This window comes from Myripristis murdjan, chromosome 6, assembly GCF_902150065.1.
Source record: "Myripristis murdjan chromosome 6, fMyrMur1.1, whole genome shotgun sequence".
Taxonomy (NCBI): domain Eukaryota; kingdom Metazoa; phylum Chordata; class Actinopteri; order Holocentriformes; family Holocentridae; genus Myripristis; species Myripristis murdjan.
In genome coordinates, this window is record NC_043985.1 from 3,663,912 (window position 1) to 3,675,418 (window position 11,507).

The 11,507-nt window shown below is 40.9% G+C and overlaps 2 protein-coding genes across 3 annotated transcripts; one reads left to right on the forward strand and one right to left on the reverse strand.

The window, feature by feature from the left end:
• Positions 1-635: 635 nt before the first annotated feature.
• On the forward strand, positions 636-7,638 carry mdkb (midkine b). Of its 2 annotated transcripts, none has more exons than XM_030053501.1 (5): positions 636-689; positions 2,992-3,080; positions 4,577-4,750; positions 5,903-6,061; positions 7,034-7,638. In XM_030053501.1, exons 2-5 carry the CDS (start codon positions 2,993-2,995, stop codon positions 7,054-7,056), a joined length of 444 nt encoding a protein of 147 aa, XP_029909361.1. In that variant the 5' UTR covers positions 636-689; position 2,992; the 3' UTR covers positions 7,057-7,638. The 2 variants fall into 2 exon arrangements, with proteins under 2 accessions (XP_029909361.1, XP_029909362.1); XM_030053502.1 differs by having other exon boundaries at positions 7,037-7,638.
• A 1,141-nt stretch (positions 7,639-8,779) lies between these two features.
• chrm4b (cholinergic receptor, muscarinic 4b) lies at positions 8,780-10,147 on the reverse strand. Its single transcript, XM_030053351.1, has 2 exons — positions 9,225-10,147; positions 8,780-9,107 (listed from the first exon to the last, which is right to left on the reverse strand). The coding sequence occupies exons 1-2, from the start codon at positions 10,145-10,147 to the stop codon at positions 8,780-8,782; spliced, it is 1,251 nt and encodes a 416-aa protein (XP_029909211.1).
• Between the last annotated feature and the right edge of the window lie 1,360 nt (positions 10,148-11,507).

The window sequence follows — 11,507 nt, forward strand, 5'->3', positions numbered from 1 at the left end:
TTACATAGTCATATATGTGCACCCATACTTACTCAACATAAATGAATGTCACTGGAGGCTGGTCACTCAAAAACTGTGGAGGACATATGTACATATATTCATGTATGGTTATTTAATGTGGACACATATCCAGTGTATGTATATGTGTTGCATTTCCATATGCCACACATTCACATCATAACTGACTTTTTGGACTGAGCCAGCTCTGTGAATCAAGGCCTAAATGAAACAATGCACACCTGCGTGCAGCGAGGACCAAGGCTTCAGCCTGACCTCTACCCTACATAGCAGCTCATTCACTGAGTAAAGATTTCTTTATGGGTGTGCTTCCTTTCAACATGCCCAGCCATAGCCGCACAAAAGAAACACAACCAGTAGGTTGACATTGTTCCATGTCTGACTTCTGCAAGGTGTCTCATCACGCACACCAACATGCAGAGGAGCTGAGCTTGTTTTGTCATTCATTGTACAGATTAAAAGCAGTGCGGGCTTGTGATGTCACCACGAGGCTGATCTTCAGCATTGTCCATATGCAGAGAGTGTGTGTGCATGCGTGTGTGTGGGTTGGTGAGGGGGGGACGATGTGAAGGGAAGAAGGGGGGGGGGGTTCAGTAGCAGCAGCTGTAGGCAGGCAGCGACAGAAGGCGACAACTCCACAACTCGACTGACTGCTCCCCTGAGTCTAGCAAGTAAGTTTTATTATTTCTAATATTTTCCCATAGAGGCAATCATCGCTTGGCGTGGCTGTAGGCCTTTTATTTTCATTTCTAAAGGAATGAATGGAGAAAAAAATGAACTAAATTGTCTTTAATGGCATCTTTATTATTATCAATGTGCATTAGAAAGCTCTGTTGGGAGGTAGTCTGTAGTGGTGGATGTAATACTGATGTAATGTGTAAATTATAAAGGGAGGATGTCATTATTTCAGTTTTACAAGTGGGTCCAGTGGAGAAATAAATGAATTTCAGCTCTGCAGATGATTTGGCCTCGGTGGTAGCCTACATCAAAACATGTTGTTGCCGCTTGTATTTTATTAATAGAAAATTAATGAATAGATTGCCTCCAACACAGCCAAAGAAAAATTCTAACTCTGCCTTATTTGTGATTAAATATTCATCTTTTTCTTTAGTATTTTTATCTAACGATTAATAATTAAAATAATAATTTATTTAATAATTTAATTGGGCTGTAAATGGCCTGGGTCAAGAATGAGGCTCTGAATGTCACAGTTTCCTCATTTCCTCCTCACAGTGTTTTATGAATTGCATTAGACCACGCTTTGGGTGTCAGGAGGGTTGTCCCAGAGCCAGTCCAGAACGTGCAGCGTATTTATTAGAAGCCTCTGCGGGCCTTTGTTCATGGACATGCTCCATATCAGGATATTAAAACCTGCCCTGTGATTGCTGCGAGATTCCTGTAATAGGAATTCATACGATTTGTCTTGAAATGAGTTTCATGTATACCTCCGGAAGGAGAGTGAACTCTAAGATTCAAGAGGAAGTTCTCTAAATGTTGTTCCTAGTTTCTGACCAAAGGGAGCATCCCACCCCTTTTCTTCATGCTAAGATTCCATTGTTTTCTTATGCAAATAAGTTTCTATTCAGGGCGGCCCGGGCAGGGGTGCAGCTCCTAAGACGTGGCATGGAATCTGTGTTAGGCTTTAGAGAAATGAAACCAGGCTAGAGGAGGCTTTGTTTTGGGCCAATGAATCAGTATTCTTTTGAGGGGAACTCTAAAGGGCTCTTTCAGACGTTGCTTGGCCTCCTCCTCCCTCCCCCCCCTTATTGATGGAGGACAGACTGGAGGCCTGCTGAGAGCTGGTTCTGCCTCATAAAAGGCCGCAGGAGGAGCAGGATTTGCTCTGCCAGCTGACATGTGAAAGAGGGCCATTGCTTTAATGGAGGCCTGAAAGAGGAGTCTGTCATTTCTCAGTACAATAACAAGAGAGGAAAACATAGAGAGAGAGAAAGAGCGAGGGAGAGAGAGTGTGAGTGAGTGAGCTTTTTGGGTTATTGACTCCTGTATTCAAGGCAGCGCCAACAGTCCACTTTACATTTCTTCTCTGAGCTGATGGGTGCTGCTGCCTTGTGCTGATCGCCCTCAGCAAATATGGGAGGGATGCAGGGGTGCCTTTATCACCAATCTTCTGACTGAAGAGAAAAAAGGGTTAAACAAATCATATATTCAGATCAAATAAACAAAGCATACACACACACACACACACACACACACACACGCACGCACACACACACACACACACACACACACACACACACACACACACACATATCTACATATCTATATCTATATCTATATATAGATATGTGTGTGTGTGTGTGTGTGTGTGTATAGATATATATATAGATATAGATATATAGATATATGTATATATATAATGTGTTCAGCTTATGCCACAAATACACACATGGGGCCCCATAACACCACACACACACACACACACACACACACACACACTCACACAAGCGCACACACACACACACACACACACACACACACACACACACACACACACACACACACACTATTTATGTATGTATCTATATGTACATACATACATATATAAATGCCTGATGTGAATAGGAACAGTATCTGAATACATTAGCCTACTTTTATAATCCTAATGGAGGTACAGGCTGTCATAGCTACAATAGTCAGATTAGTTGGCTTAAGCATTCTGAGATTTGGGGCCAAGCTGAAAACAGAGCAGATTTGGACTAAATTTGAACCATCTGGCCCAAGTGGACCTTGCCAGCCCAGGTCATGCTACAGTTGCATATCAGGTTCATATCAGCCAATAAGTTCGAGTTTTAACTTCATTTATTGAAGAGGTTAAATAACACCCAATTAGAAAAAAAAAAAATCATATATAACTTAAAAGTTCACTCAAACTGAGCTAACATCATGACTGCGGGACATCCAGGCCTACATGTTGCTGACTGTCCTTGGCTGCTGGCTGTTTTTTCTCTCCAGGATGCGAAGTGTGCTCTCACTGACCCTGCTGCTGCTCCTGGCCCTCACGGTCACCACTGAGGCCAGCAAAAGACAAAAAAACCACAAAGGTGAGACATGAAGTGAAATAAAATGTCCTCTCAGGTTTGTAAAGTCCCTCCATCCTAACCAATGGCAAAGTCCCTCCAAAAAGGTACACTATTTAAAACTGCACTGAGGTGAGGACTGTCCAGACTCGGCTGACAAAAACATGGAATAACGCAAACAAACAACCGATAACTGCCACGATATTATTTTTTAAATCACTGGTGAATTATTTGATGCAGGTCACAAAGCTCAGCTTTTTTAGGGACCACTGTACCGAATGCTCCCCTGCTGTTTTTTTTTTTTTTCTACTACTGTTTCAAAATGAATTTCTGGTAATATTTGCTTGATCTTTGCTCTCCATATTAACCATAAAAACTCAAAAGATCAAATGTGAATTCTGTTAAAGGAAAAATTCACTCTCAGATCTTCATCCTCCTCATATCTTCATCACCGCAGCAGGAGGCCCAAAACAACATGAGGATTAGATTCATATTAATGCCCATTAATACCCATTAATCTAATAATTTCTTTAATTCACTAAATTGTTATGATGTTAAAATCTTGAATCTATTTGACGGTCTTCAAGTACCGCATCCAAATAATTTAATACTTAACACAAACCAGAATATCTTTTCATATCAAGGCATCCAGGCCAAAATAACACAAACTGGGGTCTGCTGCTTAATGGAAGTCAGCTGGGGTGCTGGAACATGAAAAACGTTTCAACGCCCCTGCACTACTCATTTATTTGCTTGTGATGTTCAGTGCATTTCAAGTGATTGTTTTGTCTTTCGGTGTTATGATTTACCTTTTGGTTGTAGATTAGATTAGATTAGATAAAACTTTATTGACCCCTTTGGGCAGGTTCCTTCAGGAAATTGGAAATTGTACCTGTTTTCCCTCAACTTGCTTTGTGTGATTTTGCTTTTGTTAGTGATTTCCTCCCCAACCCAGAGTGCCTGTCAACATCCCTTCAGAGAGAAGGTGTGAACATCCAGCTGTGGGTTGTATGTGTAGTTAAAGAGAGCAATGATGATGCTATTGTAAGAGGAAGAGAGGGACTTTCTCCATCAGCAAAAACTGCAACTCAGAAACACATCATGTCATTTAGGTGCACTGCATTCTGGTCGGTGGAATATGTGATGGACTGAGACCAAAATCTGATGTTTAAAAAGGATCCTTTAGACTGCTGAAACATTTTCTCCTAGGAAGGTTTTGGCAGTTGTCAATACAATGCCAAACAGCAAGATGGGGCCAGAAACAAGAAGTAGATCCTTGTTACTTTTTTTTTTTTTTTTTAATCAATGTTTTGTGTGGACTTCTCCTTTAAGTTGATCTGTGATATACCTCTCTAAATCAAAAATGGGGCTTCAGGGTGCTCCTGGGCTAAAAGAAGATCTTGGTGCTTGGTGAAAAGAGCCAGTAACTGCTGCAGGCTGTGGTTAAAGGTTGGCAGAGTAAAGACTCAGGTGTTGTAACTGTAACCCCGACTGACAATGTGATTCTTTTTTTCAACCAGGCAGTAGACAGGAGAAAGCTAAGACAGCTTCAGAGTGCACCAGCGCAGAAACCCACTATGGGAAGTGTGTGCCGGAGTCTGGAGACTGCGGTGATGGTCTGAGGGAGGCAACCTGCAAGGATCGCACTGAGAAGATCAGCTGCAGGATCCCCTGCAACTGGAAGAAGGACATCAGTAAGGCTCAGCTCACCCTGACTCACTCACCCTAAACTTAAATACATGGTAGCTACATAAATGGGGTATACTGGTCATATGTACAAGTACAGTGAGTGTATGTATGTATGTATGTGTACATACATACATACACTCACATATATGTACACACACACACACACACACACACATATATATATATATATATAAATTGTACACTATATTGCAGTAGGTAGGGAGATGTGCACTGACACATATTTTGTAGATATTTACAAGGTTTTTGTGTATTATGTAAGTATGGTAGCTATATATAGTATGTGTATTAGATACAAAATGTATAGGTCGCCTGTTTTTCTCTCCATCCCTCCACCCATCAGATTTGCTAGGGTCTAATTTGTCAGTAAGTGAGTAAATTTTGATCCTCTGATTGTCAGTTTGTTTAATTCAAAGAGTCGGTGCGAGCATGTTTAAGGAATAGTTCACCTCAATCACTAAATTAATCATTATCTACTCATTCCATGCCAAAGCTCTATTAGAATATGTGGAGCTGCAACATTGGTTTCAAACCACTAAACACTCCCTGCAGTTATGTCTCCCAAGCTTCACAAGTTAACATGACAATCGTTTTTGAGCTCCAAATATGCATAAACTCTCTATCAAATTTATCCTAACAGCTTGTGCAGCCTAATCCAGATATTTTGCAGCCAAACGATTGCAGTGTGGGTCCAAACTATGCAGAGTCTTTGCCAGAGTGCTGTAGGGGGCTGTGCAATCAGAGCATTGTCTGTGAGGAAAATGGAGAATAATAAGGCAAGTGTTTGATTTCGGACCCAAACTGAAAATGTTTTGATACCAAAAATTTTGATTATTCCGATTAAGTTTTTTTGTGGAAATTGTATGCATTTTTGGAGCTAGAATATATGGTCTGGCATCATCCAGTCTAGGAAAGTGATTTTTTACAATTTATTTGGCAAAATTAAACCAATAATCCAACATCATCATAGAAATCACGAAAAGCTTGTCTGGAACTAGCAATGGGACACTGAATTATTGAACTCTTGTCATCATATCACTATATATGGATGTCACAATATATGATTGATCTAATACTGTAAGGGTACATTTACAACAGAATTATGCATCCAAGGTTCAAGTGGTGTGGATTTCCTCTAGGTGACTGTAAATACAAGTTTGGCCACTGGGGGGAGTGCGACGCTGCCACCAACACCAAGAGTCGATCAGGAACCCTGAAGCGAGCCATGTTCAATGCTGAGTGTCAAACCACCGTCAAGGTGTCCAAACCCTGCTCCCCCAAAGTCAAGAAAACAAGAGGTTTGTAACTTCCCATGTTACATTTAATGTGGCCTTAAGTGTCGAAATCTGCCTGTCACTTGTTACATATCACTTATTTTACACTGAGCTGTGCAGACAGAAACTCACTGATATGAAAAACATGACAATGTGTGATACTGAAAGTGTGTAGGCTTTCTAGGTGCAGTAATCTACAACCTTTATATCAGAACAACACTGGGAGTCGATGGCAACAACCAACAGTTCCTCACCCTCAATATTCATAAAAAGTGTCCTCAAGGGGTTCTTATGCACAGTTAGCACCTAGATCATATTTGTTTATATTCATCCAATCCAGCATATGTCAAAAAGTGTGAGCATCTGTACAGGATGAGATTAGGGCCACAAGACACTGTATTTGAATACTGTAAATTTGAACATGTCATGTTGTTAAAATGTTAACTTTAAAACAAGGAATTTGCTGAATAAATGAATTCAAAAATTTGTATTTGTAAAGCTGAATTTGAAAGTGAATGCAACTGCTTGATCCTTGATATGTTTTTCACATTTCACACCCAGAATTGGATTAACTAAGCTTCAGACTATAGCTAAGATTTAAATTAAGTTGTAATCATCCAACTTAATTTAAAAAATAAAAATAAAATAAAATAAAATATCATTCTGAATTAGATTCAATGAAAAGGTTCAATTCAGCTCGTAACTGCATTCAGTTTTGTGCCACTGCATTCAGATTTTAAGTTTAAAATTTATTCAATCAGCAAATCCTTTTCATGAACTTATTTGATAATACTGTATCATAAATGTAGGTTTTTGAGACTAAAACACATCTGTACTGGCACAGAATTCTTTGCATACTTTCTTGTCATTTCTGTTTTAGTAGAACAGTGGTTTGAAAACATATGCCACTGAGAGCCATTATAAATTCAAAACATTCAAAACATATGTCACTGAGAGCTGTTATAAATTCATTTATAATACTATCAATTTTTTTTCTAGGGGAGAAGAAGTCAAACTAGAGGATGAAAAAGAGATGCAGAAGATGGCAGATTTCACCTGTCATCCTCCAACAGAACAATCGTCTTTCCTCCTCCGTCAAACACACAGCCGAGAGACTCCTCCAAAACGCATCAACAACCTTTGACTTTCTTGGCTTCCTTTGACTTTTTTTTCTTTTCTTGTATTGTCAGTTCCGATTTGACGTTTTTTTTGTGTTTATTTGGATAAAGTATGGAAGGCTTTTCCAGTGTCCTCTCCCCCCTAGGAAATAATGAATAATTCTGTCCTCATAGCTGATAGTTTGTTTTAACAGTAAATTTCAGATAGTCCTAAAGCGTTTACGTTAGCTGAAAAGAATAACTTAACATCCAAGCAATGCTCTGATCCAGTCTGTGTAACCCCTCCTCGGTGATCCAAGATGTCCTGTTCCACATTCAGCAAGTCATATTTTTACAAGATTTCAGAAACATGGACTTCAAAAATGTGGAAGTTCAAACAAAAGCTTGGATGGATCTGAAATAGCAAAGTCCTCTATGAAATCTATTTTTGAACTATAGATCATTGACATTACAAGATGAGTTGTATAAATGGACAAATAAATACTGTACAGTGTTTACTTTGGCAAGGAGTTTGGTCATTGTGATGCATGGATGACACAAATGATGTTTCCCACTGACACTGTTAGGGTTTTGACATCAAAATCTTCCAAAACAGGAAATTGTAATGATAGAAATTGATTCCTGAGTCATTGTTGAGGACAGACCATGAGTGTCAACAATGTGGTTTGATTTTACTGTCTTTTAAATGATTGGTAATGATTTAAATTAATCATTACCATTAATCATTGATCATCTTCATTCAGCTGAAATTCTACCCAACACAATGTACAATAAGTGATCTGTTAGGGGCTCCATATCTTGCTCAAGGGCAGTGCACATGGCTGCCGATGGAAACACCGGCCTGGCTGGTCCAAGGAATCAGCCTGTTTGGTCGCATAATGGCTTCTTTAATTTGCAAAATTTCAGCAGTCTGACAAACTTCACTTCCTGTGGAACCAGCACAAGTTGAGCTCAAACTCTTGTGGCAAGAGAAATCTTCGAATTGAAGGTATGTTTTTTCTTAAATGGTATGTCTTCTATTGATCCTCTAAAACTGGCAGCTTTAGATGCACGTCATGAACTAATCATCCAGGCTTAGAGTTGTTACAAATTCTATTTTATTTTACATATCTGCTTATGAAGGATAAGGTCATCAGTCAATTACAGAACAAATAAATAGCTAGACAAGCACTTTAATATCTTGCATTTTGCAAATTAGAGTTTTCAATTCAGTTGACTTCGATTGTCTTTGGACTATTGGAGGAAACCCAGGTGAAGTCATGGAGGCATGCAAACTCAACACAGAGATTCAAACCTGGACCCTCTTGCTGTAGGTTGAAAGCACTTTTCTAATCCTAATGATGTTAGCCACCCTCAATTACTTAACATATATGCTTGTGTTAGCATGCACAGTGGCCTGAACTACTTACCTACTTACCAGAGACAAGATATTTTTGGGTGCCAATCCTCTGTCTCATCTTGGATAAGGTGACTAAAGGGCCAGCCTCCCCAAAAAAGTCTCTTAATTGCTAGACTAACCTTTGACTATTTTTTAAATCATTGTACAGATAATGTTGCTATGTCCATTCACTACATCTGCATCCTTTACCAAAGAAAGTGAATAGCATCATACAACACAACACTCTCACCGTAGCTTTCTACTGTGGCATTGAAGAAGGCTGCAGAAGGTTTTTCTGAAGGTGACATTACATAGAGCGTAGCAGCCTGGGTTGATGGTGCTGTTGATGTAGCAGAGCCAGTAGCCTGTGGTCCACAGGGTGTCAGGAATACAGACGTGACAGAAGGTGCCGATGATAGCCATGATGTTGTATGGCGTCCAGGTAAGGATGAATGCCAGGAGTATGGCCAGAATAGTCCTGGTGACCTTCCTCTCCCTCGCCGTTATTCGACGCCTCCTTCTTTCCTGGTACTTTGTAGAGCTGGAGAAGGTGGAGTAGGTTGCTGAAGCTGTTCTGCGGTGTTGGACATGGGATGAGGGATCATTTTGGGTTTTGGGAACATCGCTGTAGTCTTCCTCCCTTGTTTGGTGTGTGGCCATCTGAGGGTGAGAGTATGGAGGGGAGGAAAGCATGCAGTTAGCCTCACCAGCTGCAGGCTCAGAGGAGACTCCAGGGGTTCTGGACACTTTCCGGTTCCTTCTGGGCTTCGGCGCACTGCTGGACTCTGACTGGTTCAGAGTGTCTGAGCCTGTTTTTGTGTCTGGGTCACTGGGAAACCAGCTTCTACTTTTCATGAAGAAGTCTTTGATGGAAGGACTGGACATCCTCACTGTCCCTTGTTCTGTCTGGAGCGAGCTCAATCGACTCCGGCTGGCGGCGTACACGCGGCTGTACAGGACGATCATGATGAGCGCTGGCAGGTAAAAGGAGGGAAGTGTGGTCCCTAGGGTGATGGCAGGGCTGGCAAGCAGCTGGATATAACACTCACCATCGGGGACAATGCGTTTGCCAGTGATGGTCTGCCAGCAGAGAATGGCTGGAGCCCAGAGGATGAAGGAAAGCAGCCAGGCAGCAGCAATCATCAGGCCGGCCATTCTGCCCGTCCGCCAAGCCGGGTAGCTGAGTGGGCGGGTCATACAGAGGTAGCGATCCAAGCTGATGATGAGTAGGTTCATGACTGAGGCATTACTGACAACATAGTCCAGAACCAGCCACAGGTCGCAGACTACAGCTCCCAAGGGCCAGTGGCCCCGGACCAAGTACAGAGTGTACAGGTTCATGGAGACAAGACCGATGATCAGGTCAGCAACTGCCAGGCTTAACAGGAAGTAGTTATTGATGGTCCTTAGGTGACGATTGACTTTGATTGAGAAAATCACCAGCGTGTTTCCCAGGACTGTGATGACACTGAGGGGGATGGTTACCATGACGATAAGGATCAGCTGAACTGTGCTATATGGGGAAGAGTCTCTGGTGGAAGAGTCACAGGAGCTGTTAATGCATGGGCAGAGGCAGCTGGAGGTGTTAAGCTCGGTCTCAGGTGGGTGTGCCATATTGCCTGGAATACATATTAAACATGCAGAGGTACTTAGACTTCTCTATAGCCATAACACCCTCTATTAAAACGGTCAGTTCAGTGAGATCCAGTCTGGCTGGATTCAGTTCACCAATCAGTCCATGCAACCCATTCTCAATTCGACCTGTGTCACTGAGTGTTTTCAGGCACATTAAAGGGGGAATCGACACTAGCACTCTAGGGGTTGAAACTTCAGGCATACTGATGCTGTGACCACACCCCATCAGTGATGTCACAGCAGGTGTTTTGCTATTGACAACTGATGAAAAATACCTGACATGACATCACTGAGTGGTTATGGCCAGACGTGCAGCACACTTGAAACAGGATGTACAGCCAGTTATAAATGGAATATCTGCATATGCTGAATATAAATGGAACACTGATGTGGATGTGAATTCACTACGTGTTCACTTCAGTCAAAACAGAGTTATGCCCTTTCATAAACACTTTTCCCAACAACAATACTTGATGTGCCCTTCTTCCACTAGCTCTCTACAAGTCTCTGGTCCTGTTGAAAGACGTCTCCCTGGGTCATTTCTTTCTCCTGCAATTTTCAAGCCCAAAGCGATAATGGGAACACAGGAATACAGGTTCCGTCTACACTCTGACCTTTGACCCACCTATAGTCATAGTACATTTTATTTGTACAGCATTTTTCTTTGTACTGAAAGATATTTACTGCCTGTAATGTTTTTTTTTTTTTGTTTTTTTTTAAACAAGAATTGACCCTTATTTAACTATTTAACACTCATTTTAAATCATTCTGCACAAGAGCATCTACTAACTCTGGGATTCCAAAACTTTTTCATACAGAGCTGCCCCAAAACTGATACAGATTACACCAAGGATTTTGTCCCTTTTGAGCCCATCTGACAGCATTTCATCTGTTTTCATCTCCAAGTATCTTGACAGTGATACACTCCGATAGTAAATCACATCTTTTTAGATAGTTTGTGAGATGATGGTGACGTGGGGAGAGTGAAATTTATTAAAGAAAAAATACTGACATATTCAGTCATTGCTTGTCTTTAGTGAGGAAAAAATAAAAACAAAATTCAAGCATTCTACAGTTGGTCACCATATGGAATCCCATCAAGGACTCCTATTTGGGGACCACTGAATTAAAGTTATTTGGTAGTATCAATTGTTATTGTCAATTCTAGTATCATTGCCATTACATGTAATTACAAGTACGTTTGTGAAGAACAAGGAAAGAAAATATTTTTCTGACAATTTGAAACTGGAAGGAGCAAAACTATTATTATTATTTTTGTCAGGCAGCTAAGTTATATTAAACCAAAATGAAGCAGCTGAGTTACAGTCAACAGCACAAA

Bases quoted from the DNA above. Each gene is read 5' to 3' on its own strand.
- chrm4b (XM_030053351.1), bottom strand. From the start codon at position 10,147: ATGGCACACCCACCTGAGACCGAGCTTAACACCTCCAGCTGCCTCTGC. The intron at 9,108-9,224 runs GCTTTCCTCCCC...CCAACACCGCAG, and splicing joins GCTGGTGAGGCTAACTGCAT to AACAGCTTCAGCAACCTACT.
- mdkb (XM_030053501.1), top strand. From the start codon at position 2,993: ATGCGAAGTGTGCTCTCACTGACCCTGCTGCTGCTCCTGGCCCTCACG. The intron at 3,081-4,576 runs GTGAGACATGAA...TTTTTCAACCAG, and splicing joins AAGACAAAAAAACCACAAAG to GCAGTAGACAGGAGAAAGCT. The intron at 4,751-5,902 runs GTAAGGCTCAGC...GATTTCCTCTAG, and splicing joins CAACTGGAAGAAGGACATCA to GTGACTGTAAATACAAGTTT.